Source organism: Aspergillus stella-maris (assembly GCF_047715825.1).
Source record: "Aspergillus stella-maris strain CBS 113639 unplaced genomic scaffold BDV14scaffold_50, whole genome shotgun sequence".
In the NCBI taxonomy this organism is placed as follows: Eukaryota; Fungi; Ascomycota; class Eurotiomycetes; order Eurotiales; family Aspergillaceae; genus Aspergillus; species Aspergillus stella-maris.
Genome location: NW_027396844.1, coordinates 223,806 through 243,503, shown reverse-complemented (window position 1 = coordinate 243,503; position 19,698 = coordinate 223,806). Strand labels below are relative to the sequence as shown.

Here is a 19,698-nt window from a genome sequence, read left to right as displayed (position 1 = left end):
AGAATGTAATATTCAGGGACATAAAAGAACCAGCTGTCCTACTCGTTTTGGTTTTTAGTTCCTCTAATTTAAATCACTTTTGGTTGTTGTACAGTACTTTAAAGTTGAGCAAGCATGGATTTTTTTTGGAGTTCTGCGAACCGACCGGGAACTACGAACCGACCGGGATTTACGTTAGTCCTGATTTGCGCAGAAACGGATCCTGCACCAGGAGCCTTGTTATGCGCGCGACGCTAGAAGAAGACCTTAGCATCCATAAGGTCTTTCGGGATTAAGACAAACCTCCAAGTCCTCGACCTCCTGCGCATCTTGATGAGAAATTTGGCTTTGCGGCTTTTCCATCAGCTGATCAAGTTTTGTTTCAAGTCTCGCCTGGTGCGCTGCATAAGCTTGGGCGGCCGCCGAAGTCTCCCCTGGACCGCCCGTCAAATCGGTCTCCAGCTGCCAGATTTCGGAAACTTCTTGAGGTGTGATGCGCTGGCCGCTTTGGACCGAGAGTCGAAGTTCTTCGAGCGTTGGCAATTCAGTCATCATATCGATAAATGGAGTTATACTACGTTTATTGTGACAGGAACGATCAGGTTTGAATGTTGTTGGGGGTTTAACTCAAGTCTCGGTCACGCTCGCCACACTGATGTCAGTATCGCCTAAGCAGACGCGCGATTAGTTACGACTCGCGGCTGACTACTATACCTGAAACCATCACTTTGACCAAAGATTCCATTGCAGAACCATGGAATTAATGGTCAACAATGGCATAGTTTCGGCCGTTGGAGGCGACCGCGATCTTTGCTGACCGAACCACAAAGTCGTTCCGTACGGGAAGCGAGCAATCCACCACCCCGGAGTACGTACATAGGTACACCCACATCCAATTCTTGCGCAATGTGTCGGCTTCGGTCGTCGGACTCTTGATGCCCCTTACTTCACATCGCATTCTTCGCATCCCAGAAAGGGGATAATCCATCTGGGACAAAGCAAATAAAACAATCTGGAATGCTACCTTGACACAGGCGATCACAGCATGCATCCTTCATGACCTAGTACAAGCATGAAAAGAACCGTCGAGTGTGAACAATGAATGGAGTGGTCTCTGAGATGTATAGTACCCTCGTTACTCGTCGCGAACACCTGAGCGCTCGTCGCACAAGGGACATGCGAACCCGGCAAGCATCAGCGCCCCAACCCGCAGCAGCTCGATGCCAATTTCCCCTCAGAAAGGGATGATGGGCCATCGACAGCTACGACTGTGTACCCGTCGTGATACTCCATGTACCAGGCTCGTCCACTGAAGAAACGTTCGAATGTGACTGTATATCTATGTCACCGAAGGTCACAGTAACTTCAGGTGTCGATGGTAATACTGTAGCATCGGCTACAGCTTCATTTCGAAATAGCGCAGGGGAAATCTCGGTTGCGTTTCGGCCGTTGTGACGGTTTGTACCGGTTCGTCATCGTGAGAGGCTAGAGGGACGTTTCTGTTCTGCCTGCTTGTGTCACTGAACCTGGCAGCATGTGACTGATCAGGGCCTGACCACATTCTGACCTGGAAGGCAAGCAGCTCTCGCTTGCAGGGAAGGGCAATCGAGCGCGAGGAACTAGTCTAGTTAGTCTCGCTGGGCTAATGATTTAGTATACCACACACAGAGGATCATCACGGACAGTAGATGTGTGGCCGCTTCCACCACATGGAGACTCGAGACTCAGTTCGAGTCGAGCGCTTGGAGAATCTGAACGCCGATGGAAAGGCCAGGTATCAACTTGAAGATTGGTGATGAAATGCGTTTGGAAGACTCACCGTAGTTATATAGTGCTCATTGTTCAATTCCGCTAATGTTCGCCCTGAGCGGCTTATTTGTCTCTGGAAGAAAGCAACGTTCGCCACCATCGAAACGGAAATCCTCCCTTGCGCAATCATAATTCTTGCCATTATTCCCCGTCGAGAGATAGAGAAAGAATCCGATGGAAAGACAAGTCCGGTCTTCTCATGGTCATTACCGGAACAGCAGCGACGAAGTAGCCGGTACCGCGCCGGTTGCTATCCAGACACCGCCGATGCGCATCCCATGAAGAATCAGCCACAGCCATCTAAATATGCAATAAGATCTGACAGTCTGTGACTGATAGACCTGATCAGGAAGGGATGCGCCATTTGCTCAAAAGGCCCGGTATGACATTCGTCGTTTCGCCTGGTGTGGTTGTACTCAGCCTTGATCTGGGATCTGGCGACCTGCGGTACCATTAAAGGACTTGTGATGTCTGTTGAAGCTGGGATTACTGGGTTCACCAGTGGAATTCCTGTCCAGTCGCTTTCGTCCCCCGAGATTGCTATTAAGCTTTCGCCATACAGTTTGGATATCTGAAGCCGACAAGGCTATAGTTCTGTATCAACAAGAAAGACAAAGCTTGAGCATTGCGAGATTTCTGCAGTACCTGTTCAGGCACAACCTCGGCCGAGTTTCTGACTCTAAGACGACATGAAACTCGAAGGTCTGCCCAAGACGATGCTGATAAGCAGTTAGCCGCAGGGTCACAGCGTCGATTCTCACAAATATCAGGGCGAAAACCGGAAGATTCTATCAGTTCTTGCACTACAGACTGGGGTTGTCAGTGACTATCAAAAAGCTTGTTCTTCCAGATCTACATCGACTCTGAATGTTATTCACTCAACCATTCCCTCAACATAAACTCCACAATTCCAGGACTCTCACCAATGGTCTTCCAGTTTCTTCATACTCAATGAATGCATTCACATCTAATGTCACGGATATATCTTAACTCCATTCCGAGGCCCTCGCCGTCATAACACTGCCTCTTATCGACATGGATGGTCTCCATGCTGCTCTCCTGTAAGCCTCCAACATCGAGGGTCAGAAGCAGAATAGCTGTCCCGCTACAATTTCATCAAGATGCTTCCCATGCATGAGCTTCTTAATGCTGACCAGTCACCTGTCCATAGTTCCACCAGCAAGAGAGGTAAAAAGGCGTGCACTGAATGTCGTCAACAGAAGGTGAATATCCCCTGGCATTCATGATTCTTCTATAACACAAGCCTGAAACTTGAATTGCTGATTCCTGCTCTGGCCAGGCTCGCTGCGATGCATACAGGACTCAACCTCATCCTTGCTCTCGCTGTGAGAAGCTAGGACTGGAGTGTGTTTTGTCTGAAGCATTTCGTAGAGAACACAAGCGCCAGTGAGCTTTGGATCCTTCTCCCAAGGAACAAATGCTAATGTTCGGGCAGGAAGTATGAGCAGCTTGAGAAGGAGACGGAGAGGTTGAGGAGGCAACTATCAACACACGCCGCCAACCCGCATCAACAGACCCAGGAATCCCCTACCTCGGTGTTGCCTAGCCCTGTCGCCGGAGACGGTGTTATGCGTAACCCAGCCCCGAGCATAAATCCCGACGAGAATTCTGCCCTCTTCACTTCAGCTTCTGTTTCTGGTTCAACTTCACTGTCTGCCCCCGCAGTCGCCCCTCACCTTTTGTTTACCGATCCCACCAACCCCAACGCCCTTCCCAACCTTGCTGTTGCTACTCTCAATTCTTCCAACACTCACCCCCACAGCTCCAAGCTCGCTGATCTTGTTCCCGGGTCCATCTACAAGAACACTTCTAGTGGTCAGATTCGTCCTCAACCAATGCAGCCTCCTGTTGGAATGGGCCCGATTGTCTCGCGGAAGAAGAGCCTCGCGCTCGCTGGTGTCGATCCGCATCGCACCCTTCCGCGCACCCTCGGAGGAACAACACTTAGTGGTGATGAAATCGACGAGATATTTGGCTTGTAAGTCACCTCCATCATCTAGTCGCTTTCTCTCTAAGTCTCAGGCCCTAGGTTCCACCGCCAATACGCCCAATTCATCCCCGTCCTCGACAGGGAAACCGTCCCGAACCTCGTGTACGACCAGTCCGTATTTCTCTTCTGGGCTATCATTGGCACCGCCTCGAGAACCTGCTCCAAGAATCCTACTCTTTTCTCCGCACTCGTGAAACACATTACCGAGCTGGCTTTCCTGGCACCTTTGTCTGGGTGCGGACCGTGGAACATCGTGCAAGGCCTACTCTTCGTCCTCAACTGGCCCTTCCCTAAAGAAGAGGGTGGCGTTGACATAATATTTCCATTGACCGGGCTGCTACTTCACGTCGCGATGCAGTATGGAATGCACAACCCGGTATCCAGTCATGAGTTTTACAAGACCAAGCAGCCGATGCCGCCCATGGTGGACATTAATCGTCGCTCGGAGCTTTGGGCATACACTATCATCACGTATCAGCGGTAGATCTATTCCTCGGACTAGGGAGATTGCTTGCTGACTTTGCCAGTGCGTGTTTGATGAAAGGTCAGCCTCCTCGTACCCTACCGGACATGGCCCACGATATTCAGCAGCGCAAAGTTCTCTACCAGCACATGGCGCCGCACGTCCGCACGCGCATGAAGGCCCAGGAAATCGTGACCCAGTGCGGTGCGGCAGTCAACAAGTACGGCGTCCTCAATCTGACGGCTTCAAACGAGGAGGGTCTGGATCTGCTCCTTGAAGCGTACGAGCAGCGCGTACGAGATTTGCACATCGACGCGCCCACCTGTAAGCCCCCCTCAACACTTCACTTCCAACCTACACTCACGGGTTGATAGCAATGGCCCGCTTCGACGTCCTCGTCGCAACCCTCAGCGTCCTGGGAATGCACCTCCTCAAGAACCAAACCCTATACACCTCCGACCGCCTGACGAAACTCTCTGCCGCCGCATACAGCGTAATTGACGCCGTTGACGAACTCTCCAACGAAGTCGAGTCGCTTGCTGTCTGCCCGTCCCAAGTTTGGTTCGGTCTGCTTCTGTCTGGTTCGATACTGCTCCGGCTGATCAAAGGCCACCCAACGGATAAAATCGACTTCAACAAAGCGAGAGATTACTTTATGCAGACGCTGAATTTGACCAAGACAATGGCTGTTGATACGTCTGATATGCCGACGAAGATTGTCATGATTCTGTCGTTCCTGTATAACTCGCCCAAGGCATTCAGGAAGTCCGATGGGAGCGTTATGATTCAGTTGAGGATAAGGAGCCGGTTGGCGCTCTGCCCGATTATTGATTCGATGTGGTGGTTTAAGGATGAGATGGAGAGTGCTGCTGGTGAGTTACTGTCTCCACACTTTGGCTCTTTGTATTACTGTACTCTCTTGCGGTTGTATCCGTATCCATATATGTATCTCACTGTCGTCACCGTTTAATGATTCGATGGCGTCGCCAATCCTTGACGTTTGTACTAGCAGCCGAAGAAAACAACGAAACCGATGTCCCGCCCGTTATCGAGTCCGCGAATCTCTACGACGATCAGTTCTGGACGGATCTCGAGTGGGCGCTAAATATCCCCGAGTAGTAGGACACTGGCCGACATATTGAGTTTGGACATCGTGTCCCATTTCCGCTTGGTAATTGGGTCATCGGCCCTGACTGGACCTGACGAATTGATAAATTTGGGACATCTGAGCAATGCTTGGACGGTGTTTGGGAGGCTGAGGAAGTATTTTCTAGCAGGCGGCGTCTTGTCTTGGGTATCGTTTATTTATTGTTAGTGTACTTTTCTTATGATATGCGCTGGGTATTTGACATTGGTTTGGATTGGATGGTTACAATACAATAAATCTTGAGAGCTAGAAAAGACAAATAGATACATACATAGGTAGATCTGTCACATTATCATATCATGTCAGTTTTTCTAGACCATGAACCACCGTACTCCAACTCGTTGACTTCCACCCAGTAAACCTACATCGTAGACAGACCATCTAATCACCACCAACATCGTACTTAACAGTGAAGAACCCGACCCATGTACCTCGTACGTACCGAGAAAAGAACTTCGTCCACAAAGCCCCTACTCCTGAGGCTTACTTACTATGTGGGATGAAAAGGTAGGTAGGTAGGTAGCCACCTACGACTGCCCGCCTGCGAAAAAAGTACCTAAGAGATGACTTCATCTTGCGGCTGGAGGGCCAGTACGCACATATAGTATGCAGCCAAGGTACCTCTACTGCAAGCCCGTCGCTAGAAAAGTGGCTGTGCTCCCATTAAACCCACGAACCACCGTGGCAGGGTCTAGTTTGACAGAGCGCAGGCTGCACTTCTGCCTTGGCTTAATGAGGCGCAGCAGCTGGGCATAAAATATAACACCCTACCTAACCTACCTCATTATCCGACTAGTAATGGGCGTCGCCCAGATGTACCTGGACATATGCCTGGGTCTTGGCCGACGCCGGCCCATTTGAACATAAGTAGGTAGGTACCTAGGTGGATAAAGTGTCGCTCTTTCCCTAACTAACTGTCTGCTTATCCTTTCTGTTTACCTCATCACCACCGTCATTTTGTATCTCAACCCATCAACGCAATGGGCCCCATATTCGAAACAAAAGACATCGTAATTGGCCTCGCACTTGCACCCTTCTGTATATGCCTTTACCCGCTTGCGTGCGCCGTCGTGGGAGTCCATGAATGCGTGGCCAAAGTTACAGGGAAGAGATGGTCGGATCGGCATAAGAGGGTGCCTGTTGGTGTTGCTCCGAGGCGGCCCTTGACGCCTCCGCTGCCATCTGAATGTGATATAGATCAAGTTGAAGATAAAGGCGATGTCAATGAAAATAACACCACCACCACCGCCAACAACCCCGAAAGCGCACGCCGCGACGCCACAAACAACCAGAGCAAGCAAAAACAGAAACAGAAACGGAAACGCAAGCGCAAGCTAAGACGGATACTAAAACACAAACGCAAGGCCCGCGCACATACAAACCCGCACCCGCAAGCTAACTCCATCTTATTCCGACTCCCGCTCGAACTGCGAATGGCTATCTACAGCGGCGTCCTAACCTTCCCTTTCCGGCTGCGCATCGGCATTCGTGGCTTAATAGGGAGGGAGGGACTACAAACCGATAGGAACTATTACGACAGACCGAACTGGAGGGCTGGGCGGAATAAAGGGAAGTATGGTTGGACTGTATTCGGGTTGCTTTGTTGTTGTCGACGGGTGTGAGTACTCCACTTACCTACCTACATACCTGCCTGCCTGCCTGCCTGCCTGCCTGCCTCAGTACCTAGAACCTGATACAATTGAGACAACTGAAATATGAACAATAGGTACACCGAATCCCTCCCGCTCCTCTACACTACAAACATACTACACTTCACATGGGAGTCCTTGCCCACCTTCTCCCCCATCCTGAAACTCCCACTACACATAATCCCCCGCCGCTTGCGCACAATCCGCTCCGTGACGTTCATATTCCCCATGCACCTGGTTGGCCGAGACGCAGGCGCAACTAAACGGGCTATCGCAACATGGCAGGCTACCTGCGCCGTACTGGCGCAAATGAGCGGGTTAAGGACGCTCATCGTGGAATTCAAGGCGGTCGTTGGTCTTGACCAAGATGTTGCGCCTTTTCTTGAGGTTTTGCGTGCGAGTGGGGTTAGGGATGTTGAGGACTTTAGGGTTATTTTGGGGAGGGGGTGTTTTATACGGAGTGGGGTGCGTGGGGATGGTTTGAGGGATGGAGATACAGATGGAATGGGCTTTGAGGGCGTCGTTATTGGTGGGAGGATAGACTGGAATGTTGATCGTGGTTATGATACTGATGCTGATGTTGATGGGAGGGTTGAGGAAGGGAGGAGGGGAGGGTGGAGGGTTAGGAGGGCTGCAGTGGGCGAGGTGGAAAGGTTAAGGTTGGTTGGATTTTGAGGTTCTTGGGTTGGGATGGATTGAGTCGAAGATTACCTACCTGAACTAAGAGTCATCTATCTACTATGGTGCGTGGCAGTCTTTAGGCAGGCTCCTGAGTAACCTGGTATAATGTAGCGAGTGGTACCAGCAATGCTAAGTACTAGGTAATAGGTGTCGAGAGGTATAACAAAACAGTACAAACTCAAGGTTAACGATACCTTACCTACCGATGCCCCTAGGTACCTAACCTATCGCGCAAATATCTACGAGCGCCAAGCTCATTTCCCTTCTCGTTCTAGTAGGTGAGCAATGCCGCTTTGAAGTCGCGCGACCCGGGTGAGTGGGAAGGGTGAGTGGGTGAGCAGTGGGGGTGAGCGTCGAGCGACGCTCATTATATACTTTAGACTCCCGACAACTTCCCATTGTAGTTGGCTTGTTTTGGCTTGTAATTGGATTTGTCTTACAGATTATGGTTCATCCGCGCCGGAGGGAAATGCGCTTACAAATTGTATATAATGTGAGGTCCTGTGAAATCAATACCAAAATAATAGCTACTAAGGTCATAAAAGGCCGCATTCCATCCTGTCTTATTAAGTCTTGTTAAGTCCCATCTGCTCCCCACAGAATTCGTCACGACGCAATTATAATAAGCAATCGATTCAATAATTGCATTTTGTCATAGGAATCCTTGTCCTAGGTGCTTGGCTGGTGATGGCGCAGTAGTTAATATTTCACCTACTTGACTTTCATGCCTCTGTCATACAGAAAAGCAACAAGAGGGTCGGAGCATCTTAACCATCTTCATGTACAAACAAAAGGAAGAAAACATGCCACCACCGCTCGCCCAATACAGCACTGCATAGAACACTTGACGTAGCAACGGCGCCATGAGACACTCACGGGCTCTGGAACAGCAGGTAAAACCTGCCAGGAGGCAAAGCTCCGTCCAGAAGCAATAACCACCTCTAATCAAACCAGTTGGATTCAAGATAAAGCGGGTATAACCATTTTATGCCAGTCAATAAAGAACCGCCGGTGCATAAATTTTCATGTCCTGGAACCAAGTCTTCTTGACATTGTCCAAGCTAAAGCTGCTCTGTTTTCAGGGAATGGCTCCTCAAGAGGCATATAGCGTGTATAATACCACCAGTCTGCAGCCCAATTAAACATTATTGCGTGCAAAATTACACATCGCGATGTTGGGACTAACTGTCCTGATTGTTACTGGACCTGTGTGGACGGGCTGCTTGTTGGGCAGAGGGCGAGGATAAGGGTGTGACTTGACTAAATCCTCGCTTCAGCCCCATTGCATTATTTATATTAGAGCTGAATGGGTCTGGCAACTGCAAGCGGCGTTGCGCCCCCGGAAGTGCACAGCTCGGTTGGGACCTCGTGGCTACACCACGGCCGCTTGCTGTTGGCGAACCTGGTGGAGACGATGGCACATATGCTAAACCAGATTCCAGGCTTGGAAATTCCATGGTTGTACTATTAGAGTAAGGAATACTTTGCTAGTATTCTGCTTCAGGAATTTAAAAGTAAGTATAGTAAAAACTGGTTGTCCAAACTCCAAGGTCTTTTCATGCAGATTCACGCCATTCTTGGCTACGCGTAGGTGAGCGGAATGCCAACAACATAGACATAGTGTTCTTGCCACAGAAGTCCTCAATAGCTGAGAGTTATAGTCGGATTCTAGGTCTACTTTGCTGTTAGACTCACAGAATAAGTAGTAAAGCGTGCTGGGATTGTCCTGTGGAACACAGAGTAGGACTCGCAATATCCCACATGTCACATACGAATATTCAAGTCCTTCTTGGGTCATGACATGATATTTCTAGACAATAGCAGAGCAGGCAAGCCGTTCTGCATTATATCTCAATTTCGATTCCTGGTCTGTGGGTATTTTATAAGACTTGACCATAGCCTGCCCATGCGAAGGGTTGCAACAGGAAGCTTGTGGGGTGGTTTATACTCGACACTTGTAATGACAGTGGGAACATTGCTGTCAACACGGTGAATACAGTACTAATCAGCCTTTGGTTGGGGCGTACTTGATGGTTGCCTTGCAACCACTTTAGAAACTTCAGTTTCGTTTAATAAGTTCGGATGGCTTTTGAACTGGATTGTATCGCCGAGACCAAACTCATCGCGAGCAGCCAGTAGCTTGCATAACTCAATAATCATGTCACGAACATGATCTTCCACGGCAAGCCGCTTATAGTGCCGGAGTTCTTCCTCGCAACTTAGTAGTGTGTTAATTCGTTGGTGTATTCCTTCTAGTTCAAACAAAGGTAGAAAGAGTTGTGGCGTGTCCCCTGATTCCGAATCCAAATACCCGCAGACCGACGTATATAGTTGCGATAGTTGTGTTGAGCAGTTGTCCCAATACTCCAAGCGTGTCGAGCAGTATTTGCCTGTGGGAAGAGCTATTTCCCCGGGAGACTCACAAGACACCGACCCACAATGGGCCAATGGAGTCACTCCGTACTAGGATTGAACACCTGAATCCATATCCGCAACAATTAGTGGTCATGACGCGCTTGACTGGGCGAAAGATTTAGATCAAAAGCGTGTGTCCAATCCAGGTTGCAGGTCAAGTGACTTGTTTTTGGTTCAACCCGACCTCGCTAATGGCTCGGCGCGCTAATCGAGTCACCTGACGGACTGAATATCTTACTCATGAAATTGTATTTCAATCCTCACTTTATTTTATTTTTAGGTGATATTAAAGTCTGTAACCTATTTGAAATCCATTTGAATTTCATTCAACATATCGAAATCATGGATACGCATACTATGCCTGATAGGCCTGAAAACACGGCAACAGAAGAGGTATTTGGCCTAATAGTTTGAAATGGGGTTTGAACTAATATGACCAATTATATAGGCTGAACTGGTTACGCCAACATATCTTACAGATGCAAAGTCTAATCCACTACAAACGTTATACCTGGAATACATAAATGATCTTCCAGAATACCCAAGAACTGATATGGATGGCTATACATATGTAGTCAATATTGAAGGGCGAACGCAGAAAGAAGCGGAAAGTCTTGTTAATGATGTAAAGAGTTTGTAACATATTTCAAATGCATTTGAAACTAACATGCTCTTAGATTCAATACTCAAAGGCCTCATTCCATGGCCAAAAAAGGAATGTCAAGTGTTCCTTTCTGAATTGTATGGTTTCTAAACGTACATGGAAATGCTCTGGAGTTTTAGTATGTGAATACTTAAAGCCATATCTTAAAACACTTCATCATTCCTATATCGATGAAGGGATGTGGCAGCAAATTCGGGAACAGCGAGAAAGTGCTGAGCAGATAGAAACCGACAAGAGGAAGCAGAATGCAAGGAGGTAAGTAGTTTGCAACCCATTTTAAACCAGTTCTAAGCATATTGCTCTAGTCTATATCGTACAAGGCAAGACTTTTTCAGAAGAACAAAGCCCTGCATAGATTTTAAGTCAACATGCAAGCTTGAGTTTAGGCGATCATCCCACCCGGTAAGTAGTTGCATATGGGTTTCAATTGAGTTTCAAACTAATATCCATAGGATATTAATGGCCTATATACCCCATATCTTGCATGTGCAAATAATGCACATGGTCTTTTAGAGAAGCACTGGACATCTGGACTCCAAGGCCGTACAATGGTTGATTTTGACTTTTTAGAGTCATTATTCAATTTACCTGAGCCATTATCTACAGAGGGATGTGATGTTATCGAGCCAAGATCATCACGACGCAAGATATGTGGTAAGTAAGTATAACTTGGTTCTAAAGCGGTTTCTAACTAGTTACAGATAATGACCATATACAAGGTCCAGGCGAAATGAAACATCAACCATGTAAAGTCATTTTTACTGCGCTGGTTCCAATCGATATTAAATCGATTCCATATCTATTATTTGTTTCTTCAGGACACCATCAACATCCTCCACCCCCTCCACACAAGCCACCGCAATTGATTCTTAAGGGGATCGAAGACATTATTGTCAGGTTACGAAATCCATCAACTGCACTGGGTAGGCAAGAGCACATCTAAATCTATTTAAATAGGTTTCTAATGGGTTCTAGCTCAATTCCTCCGAAGCCCTCAGCTAGAGGCCTTTTGCAGGCAATACCATGCCCAAACTCCTGCTGATATTCATGCCTCATTTTCCAATACTGACCGGATTTCTGCTATTATTCAAAAGCAGTGGTTGCTATCATATCCTGCTGGCCAAGAATATAATGGTGTTACCTACTTACATGATACTGATGACTTTATCAAGGTGAAGTGGTTTCAAACGCAGTTGGAACTGGTTGCTAATGGTTTATAGAGTTATATTCAAGCCCGCTACTTTGATAATGGGAAATGGATGATTATATGCGCCTTCCCCGAGCAAATATCACTATTACGCAAATTACCATCATTTGAAGTTGATATGTCGTACAAACGGATTCGAGGAAAGAAACTTAATGAGGTAGTCTTTACAACATACCTAGAAGCACATGCAAAAGGTGAGTCCTAACTCATTTAAAATCCATTTCTAATAGATTATAGTTGTTACTCTACTTCGCGTCTTCCTAAACGAGGAATCCACAGAGGCCTATTATCTATTGTTTAAAAGGGTTTTTAAACAGATCGAAGTTATGATAGGGGAGCCTTTAAAGTTCTTTCATCTTCATGCTAGTGGAATAAGGGCAATTGTTGTTGATATGGATTCAAAGCAATATACTGGTAAGAGGGTTGCAACCTATTAAAAACCCAGTTCTAACTTATAAAAATAGGTCTTGCTCAATACCTTCAAGAACTTGACCCCTATCCCCAGCCACGCCCTATTGATTGGCACTTGCAGTCAATTATTATATTCTGCCGTGTTCACTTCTTTCGAAATATTTCTGAAGCCATTGGAACTAAGAATAAAGGTACTATGGCCTGGGGTCGAATGGCAGGCCTAGTTGACTGCCAAACAGAGCAGGATTATGATGATCTTGTTGACCTATTATGCTGTAAGTTGTTTGGAACTAGTATAAAATCAATTACATACTAAATTGTCTAGTGGAAGAAGACCCTAAAATACGACAATGGGCAGAACAAAAGAAAAGCAAGGTTATCAAAGCAGGTTTAAATAAAGCCTGCTCTTTAATACCAGAGGCAATTTGGGAAAGTATTAGAAATAATACTAATTTAGCAGAGCAATCCCACCACAAGGCGAATGCAGCAGGAACTCGCCTATCCTTAACAGAGGCAATACGGGGGTGAGTGCTAATCCATTCCAAATGCCTTCCAAACTAATAGTTATTTAGTGGCGCCAAGACTGATAGACAAGACATCTATCAGTATATTAATTGGACTGTATTTGACGTGCATCACTCCTATCGCACTGCAAGTACTGATACTAATTTTGCAAGAAACTTGGCAAGAGATGGTATGTTATCTTGTAAACTAATTTAGAGGCTATTTCTAACCTCTTCAAGAGTCAAGAAAGCGCAATCGTTCAGAGACTATACTATCTTCAGAAGAGTCAAGCACGACAGGGGCCGAGAGGTAAAACGTTTCAAATTAGTTAGAAACCCATTCTAACTTTTTATTTAGAATTGTTCCTCAATTTGCAGCACAAGCTACAGCTTTTGAACAGCGAAAACAAGAGCTTGAGCTAAAAAGACTTGAAGAAGATATTAAAAGACAGCAGCTTGAAAATGAGGAGCGAGAATTAGCTCTTATGGAGCGTAGGGCAAAGTTACAGCAGCAATTAGCGTAAATAGTTTTGAAAATCCATTTAAAACTAATAAGAACTTGGAATATGTCAAGGTGCGGGCTCAGGAGTGTATTTAGAACAGACTAACGAAGTAGATACACGGGCAGAATGCAGGATCAGGCTATCAGACAGGTGCTTCGTATAACAAGATATCAGATAAGGTCAGGGTCGTCCTGCTAAGCGTCGAATCGGACCTTAGGTATTCTGATATCAAGAAGAAGAAGAGCAAAGTAGAAGATGCAATAGTAACGATTATTCTGGCGATCTGACTATGTTACTGTAAACTGAAGATAAGGCACGAGAGGCAGAAAGTAAATACAGGTGGGTAGTGAGCGTCCTTATATACCATCCCTCATCATCCCGTTCGTCCCGCGAGAGGGCGCGGGGGACGACCGGTCGTCGTCCTCGTCGTCCTCCCTGAGGATGACGGCGCGATCCCGCAGCGTCCTCATCGTCCCCGTAGAGGACGACGGGCACGCCCGGGTCGGAACATCGTTCCTCCTAGCATCGTCGTGTCACGCTGGCAGGGCGTCTGATTGATTGGCTGCCGTTTGTTCGTCCTTTCTAACAAAGACGTTGCTCAGAGATCAGGGATGGGATAGGATCGACGTTGGAGTCGAGGAAGTATCGGTCAGCCAGGCGGTCAGAGCAGGCAGAATCTCGCGATCCTCATTCCGGGCACAGTGCCCGGAATAAGGGTCTGGTGTTAGCAGATTTCAAGTACCCAGGTACTTGAAATGCACGTGACCTCTGTCGGTCAGAGCAGGCGGTCAGAACAGGCAGAATCTCGCGATCCTCATTCCGGCACGGTGCCCGGAATGAGGCTCTAAGCTGGCACTGTGACATGTTGCTTCGCGGTTTAGTCAGTCCGAAGTCCTTCTTACCTTCTGCGAAGGTCGACTTCTGAATATCATCAACAATTTCACAGAACTTCACAGACGTGCCTTCTACAATTACTATAAGAAAGCTTCAACATTTTTGTTGGCCTTTCGAGAGGATTCTATGCAAACCAGTCAAACAACCTCCCCGCATGTTCCTGGAGATCTTCTCCCTTGAAATCTCGAAGGCAGGTATCCGTGCCTTCCAGCGCCCCCACCGCCTTCGACTAGTGGGTGCGCCACGCATTTTTCGTAGTCACGCATTTTTCGTAGATTTTCAATGATCCAACCATTTTACTTCTTACAACCACAAACCATGTCTAATTCTCAAGAAAATTATAAACTCCGAGCAAGCGAAGCAGTCGCTTTCGCCCAATCCCAAAAAAAACCAAATATCACGAAAATTGCGCGAGATTTCGCGGTTTCTCCTACCACAATGCGAAGCCGAATACAAAAAGCAAAAACACCAGCAACACCAACCAGAACCAATAAAAATGCCCTACAGCCATACCAGGAGAAAGCCTTGATCAATTGGATTGCAAAAATGAAAACATGGAATCTCCCACCAACTGCTTCTATTATCCAGACGTGGGCAAATCAAGCGCTTGCCCGCGCGGGGTCTCCAGATAGGCAAGTCAGCAAGATGTGGCCATATCGATTCCAACAGCGCATACCTGCACACCTAGGCCTCGCGCCAGTAAAGCAGAAGACCAAGGAATTAAGGCGTATCCAAGCTGAAGATGCAGGGCTTCTACAACACTGGTACGACCAGCTAGAAGTCATTCTACGCGGCGTTCCTGCCCGCCTTGTATACAACTTTGACGAGTGCGGATTTCAACCTGGCCAGGGGCAGGCTCGCAAGGTTTTTGGTGGATTCAACTGCGTTAATCTTTCAGAGGGTGAGAGGGGTGAAAATATCACTGCAGTAGAGTGTATTTCTGCTGATGGTTGGCTTATGGATCCGTTCTTTATCTTTAAAGCAAGCGGAAGAAGTCATATGGAGTGTTGGTATCAAGGCAGCGAGGCCTTACCAAGGAACTCAATGACCGCTATCTCCCCAAATGGCTGGATATCAGACGAACTCGCGCTTGGCTGGATAATTAAATTTGACCGGGCTACAAAGGAGCGTACAAAGCGAGGCGAGAAGCGATATCTAATATTTGACGGCCACGGCTCACATCTTACCCTTGAATTCCTTCAATATTGCGAGAATAACATGATTATTCCCTTTGGATTCCTTCCGCATTCAACACACCTTTGTCAACCGCTTGATGGAAAGCCGTTTCTTAATTATAAGCAACAATTCCGGCTTCGGAATAATGAATTGTTGTTCTGGGGTGGCCAGCCATATGGGAAGACCAAATTCCTGGAAGTTATCCAAGCAGTACGCGCGAAGGCATTTTCACAGCGGATTATTCGAGAATCGTTTAAAGATCGCGGAATCTGGCCAGTTAATGGAAGTCAAATTGTCGAGCGACTTCGTGGTAATCTGCTGGATATAATCCCTGAGATATCTATACCAGAACTCCGCAGGGGCGCTACACCACCTCAATTGCTGTCCTCTAGTGTTGAAAACAGCCCTCCAGCAACAATTGACGTGCTTGCAAGGAATCAGGCAAAGATTATAAAGGATATTACTAATATTTCAGACAAGACAAGGCGGAATTTGGTCAAGAACTTTCAACACCAGCTATCCAAGCTAGAGGAGTTGCAGATGATGGAGGGAGAAATCCAGAGGATAAGAGCCGCGCAAGCGCCTTAACACCGGAATTATACTAAGCGTCAAGTTAAACCGCTATTGCAGAATGGTATTATAAAGGTTAGTGATGCAAATCGGTCAATTGCAGACCGCAAGGCAAGGGATCGCGTGGCGGAGGAGCGGAAGCTAGTGAAGCAATTCGAGATAGTCCATGGATATAAGCCCACGCAGCGCCCGCAGGAACGTATCCAGGAGAATATTGAGAATCAGAGACGTGCCTTAGAGGCAGGAGAAGACTTCTGGATCGAAAAATAGTCAATTCATTGTTGTATAGCTTCATTTAATAGAAATCTACGAAAAATGCGTGACTACGAAAAATGCGTGGCGCACCCACCTAGTCGAAGGCGGTGGGGGCGCTGGAAGGCACGGATATCTGGTTTGTTGCTAGAAGCTGCTTTGGTAGACAAGCCTGGGAATGAGAAAGTTCTATCTGCATAAATATGATTAATTGTAGTTGTCCACTCCTGATTTTTATCCTGAAGTTGTTGCTTACGCTCGTTCTTCTCAGAAAACAGCTTAGATGAGATCCTTTCTGCCTTGGCAACTAACCCAATACCAGTGGTAGACGCGTCCGCTTGCCATGCACGTTAAGTCTTGTGCGGCGTGCCCTTAATTTGCTTCTCATGCTGCGATAGAACAGCTGACGGTTCCCTTGACTGCATTTATCGGAGAATTCAACCCATACAAGAAGTAATTTATTGCTTGTCTGTCCCTTATGTCTCCTTTTGCTGCTGCTGTCAGCGCGAGACGCACGATGCTCTGATATTAGAAGTTCTAGCCAATCTATTGTTGGACAATTCTCTGGTTTCGCCATTCTGCTAATTCATGGGAACTTAGGACTGTGATAGACTAAAGCAATACATATTTCAGAATATCTTAGACTCCAAAGTGAACATAAGGAACCCAAAACGCCTGTGTTCTGCACTTCTCACCATCCGTGTCGGTCTCTGTTGAGATTATATCCCTCGGTAAACCTGCAGTTCCACCTAACTCCATACTAGTTGACTGGTAGTCTTGCTGATGTTCTGATGCATTCCTGACAGGCTTTGGCAGATATCTCATTGCTGGTGACGCATGGATCCAACAGTCTCTCATCTCCCTTGCAGCCTGATGAAGCCCCTGACAGACAGCTTGATCATCCACCTGCTTGTTTCCTAGTTCTCTGTATATAATTCTGGCCATGTCAACACAGGTTTCATCATTGACACTCCAGAGGGTGCCAATAACGTGTCGAAAACCTGCAAGCTGGAAGGCGCTGATCAGGTGGATACTCTCGTCAAGAAACCTCTCATCTTTTATCTGGCCAGTCCCACAAGCTGAAAGATAGGCGAGGAATGGCGAATACTTGCGAAGATTCATCTCTAGGAGATCGGCTACTGCAAGCAAATCACCTTGCCCATCCTCTAGGATTAATTGACTTTTGGATGGATTGGCATGATCTGTGTAGCCATGCCCAGCAAAATAAAAGATTCTGCAATTCTTCAGATGTGATATAATATCCTGTCTGTAGGGCTTTGGTTGGGTGGAATAAAGTCCCATTTCCCTGCACCTGCCCTGGAGCATTTCCACCTCCTTGGCTGCAAATAAAAGGTGGTAATTCCCTGGTGTATGCTCCATAGCAACCAGGAGTGCTTGCAGTGAAGAAGACTGTTGCACGGGGCGTTTGCGGCCATGTATAATAGCTTTAACCAATAAGCTGTAAGATAACATAACCCAATCAAGCACGGTTCTGGAATCACCTCGACCATGGTATCCAGTAGCATGAAGAGGAAATTTAGTCAAGGAGCCGGTTGGGATCCACCACACATGTGGCCAATTAGTGTCAGATGGTGATTGCGTGAACCCAAGCTTCTCCAAAACAGGATCCATGATGCAATTCCATAGCCATTCTAGGACCTCCGGGCTTCCTAGATTATTGCCCTTTGCCTTTTCCTTAATTTTGTTGCTGCTTAAATTAGGTAAAGGCAGAGTATGTATCCAGTCCTGCTTAACAAGGATCGCATTACAGTGGTACTGGCTAATATTTATAATAACAATTGGACCTTTCTGTGCGGCATGATACATCTTCTTGTCACTTGGCGCTTGCAGGAAGTCATCAAATCCTGGCTGTTTTTAGATGGTAATAAGCAATTTGTTGAGTTCCTTGTCAGTGTTAGCACGCTCGCGTGATTCAGCTTGCCAAGAAGCACTTCCAAGTATATCCGCAGAAAGATGGCATGGAACCGGTTTTTCTAGTACGTCCCGCAGCTGCATGAGCCTTTGGGCCATTAGAGGGTATGCATCCTGGAAATTGTAAAGGTCTAGTTGCATCTCTTTAAGTAATGCTGCAAGCACACCACAGCCCATTTCAAGTAAGCTTAACACAGCATAAGCTCCTCTATGCGTGTTAAGCACTGCGGCTGCGGCATTAGAAGCTAAGCCCACTACGTGGGCTAGAAGGTGTTGCTTATTAGAGTTTTAAAGCGATCATAAGGTAAGTTAAGGAACTAGGGAAATGGTAATTTCTGCCACTTTATCACAGTCCTGCCAATCTGGTAGAAGAGCAAGATGATGGATTGCATTTTGGCCACCTTTAATCCAAGCAGAGATAAAAGAGGTTTCTTGTTGTAATACAGACTTTGCATATAAAATAGCCTTCTCAAGGTCAGCTATTGCACCTGTCCTCGAATATTGATCCTTAAACCTATTTCCAAGGTTGTTTAGATACTTGGCGCGGTCTGGGCGATCTTCTGGTGTTATCTTGATAACTTCCTGTCCAAGCTGGATGGACTCTTCTAGGGCAGCCATTGCACCTGTCCTTGAATATTAATCCACAAGCCAAATTTTAAGGTTGTTTAAATACATGGCGCGGTTAGGGTGATCTTCTGGTATTGTACTAATAACTTCCTGTCCAAGCTGGATAGACTCTTCAAGGGTTGCCATTGTACCTGTCCTTGAATATTGATCCCCAAGCCGACATCCAAGGTTGTTTAGATACACGGCGCGGTCAGGGTGATCTTCTGGTGTTGTGTTAATGACTTCCCGACCAAGCTGAATAGACTCTTCAAGAGCAGCCATTGCACCTGTCCTTGAATATTAATCCCCAAGGCGATTTCCAAGGTTATTTAAACGTCCAGCCCGGTTAGGGTGATCTTCTGGTGTTGTTTTAATAACTTCCCGTCCAAGCTGGATGGACTCTTCAAGGGTAGTCATTTTACCTGTCCTTATGTATTGAGCCCCAAGACAAATCCCAAGGTTGTCTAAATATATAACATGGTCAGGGTGATCTTCTGGTATGGCCTTAATAGCCTTCCATCCAATCTGAATAGACTCTTCAAGAGTAGTCATTGCACCTGTCCTTGAATATTGATCCCCAAGGCGACTTCCAAGGTTGTTCAGATACATGGCGTGGTCAGGGTGATCTTCTGGTGTTGCCTTGACAGCTTCCCATCCAAGCTGGATAGACTCTTCAAAAGGGCAGCCATTGTGCTTGTCCTTGAATATTGATCCCCAAGGCGAATTCCAAGGTTGTTTAGATACATGGCGTGGTTAGAGTGACTTTCTGGTGTTATCTTAACAGCTTCCTGCCCAAGCTGGATGGACTCTTCAAGGGCAGCCATTG

The 19,698-nt window shown here is 46.9% G+C and overlaps 4 protein-coding genes across 4 annotated transcripts in view; 2 read left to right on the top strand and 2 right to left on the bottom strand.

Moving 5' to 3' along the window:
• Window positions 1-98: 98 nt before the first annotated feature.
• Window positions 99-534, bottom strand: BDV14DRAFT_202745 (uncharacterized protein; the record flags this gene model as incomplete). Its single annotated transcript, XM_073774114.1, has 2 exons — window positions 99-233; window positions 283-534. The coding sequence occupies 2 exons, from the start codon at window positions 532-534 to the stop codon at window positions 99-101; spliced, it is 387 nt and encodes a 128-aa protein (XP_073625556.1).
• Window positions 535-2,247: 1,713 nt separating this feature from the next.
• BDV14DRAFT_106041 (uncharacterized protein) lies at window positions 2,248-5,629 on the top strand. The gene is made up of 8 exons (XM_073765584.1): window positions 2,248-2,849; window positions 2,960-3,011; window positions 3,089-3,195; window positions 3,245-3,787; window positions 3,839-4,279; window positions 4,327-4,586; window positions 4,637-5,134; window positions 5,272-5,629. The coding sequence occupies exons 1-8, from the start codon at window positions 2,824-2,826 to the stop codon at window positions 5,379-5,381; spliced, it is 2,037 nt and encodes a 678-aa protein (XP_073625555.1). The 5' UTR covers window positions 2,248-2,823; the 3' UTR covers window positions 5,382-5,629.
• A 587-nt stretch (window positions 5,630-6,216) lies between these two features.
• On the top strand, window positions 6,217-7,204 carry BDV14DRAFT_106022 (uncharacterized protein). The gene has a single exon (XM_073765583.1). The coding sequence runs from the start codon at window positions 6,390-6,392 to the stop codon at window positions 7,029-7,031; it is 642 nt and encodes a 213-aa protein (XP_073625554.1). The 5' UTR covers window positions 6,217-6,389; the 3' UTR covers window positions 7,032-7,204.
• Window positions 7,205-16,973: 9,769 nt separating this feature from the next.
• BDV14DRAFT_191528 (CHAT domain-containing protein) overlaps window positions 16,974-19,698 on the bottom strand; it is a gene marked incomplete at both ends in the record, with an annotated part of 4,184 nt that continues 1,459 nt past the window's right edge. The window contains 11 exons of the mRNA XM_073771505.1: window positions 16,974-17,087; window positions 17,139-18,203; window positions 18,336-18,397; window positions 18,434-18,542; window positions 18,585-18,628; window positions 18,668-18,894; window positions 18,940-18,972; window positions 19,003-19,093; window positions 19,124-19,159; window positions 19,208-19,501; window positions 19,543-19,634. Of these exons, the coding sequence (XP_073625553.1) occupies window positions 16,974-17,087; window positions 17,139-18,203; window positions 18,336-18,397; window positions 18,434-18,542; window positions 18,585-18,628; window positions 18,668-18,894; window positions 18,940-18,972; window positions 19,003-19,093; window positions 19,124-19,159; window positions 19,208-19,501; window positions 19,543-19,634 (2,167 nt within the window). The remainder of the gene's footprint in view (window positions 17,088-17,138; window positions 18,204-18,335; window positions 18,398-18,433; window positions 18,543-18,584; window positions 18,629-18,667; window positions 18,895-18,939; window positions 18,973-19,002; window positions 19,094-19,123; window positions 19,160-19,207; window positions 19,502-19,542; window positions 19,635-19,698) is intronic.

What these genes read in the sequence shown, in the direction of transcription:
- BDV14DRAFT_106041 (XM_073765584.1), top strand. Translation starts at nt 2,824, where the DNA reads ATGGATGGTCTCCATGCTGCTCTCCT. An exon ending in ATCGACGAGATATTTGGCTT is followed by an intron (nt 3,788 to 3,838) that starts GTAAGTCACCTC and finishes CTCAGGCCCTAG; the next exon opens with GTTCCACCGCCAATACGCCC. An exon ending in TGAGATGGAGAGTGCTGCTG is followed by an intron (nt 5,135 to 5,271) that starts GTGAGTTACTGT and finishes CGTTTGTACTAG; the next exon opens with CAGCCGAAGAAAACAACGAA.
- BDV14DRAFT_106022 (XM_073765583.1), top strand. Translation starts at nt 6,390, where the DNA reads ATGGGCCCCATATTCGAAACAAAAGACATCGTAATTGGCCTCGCACTT.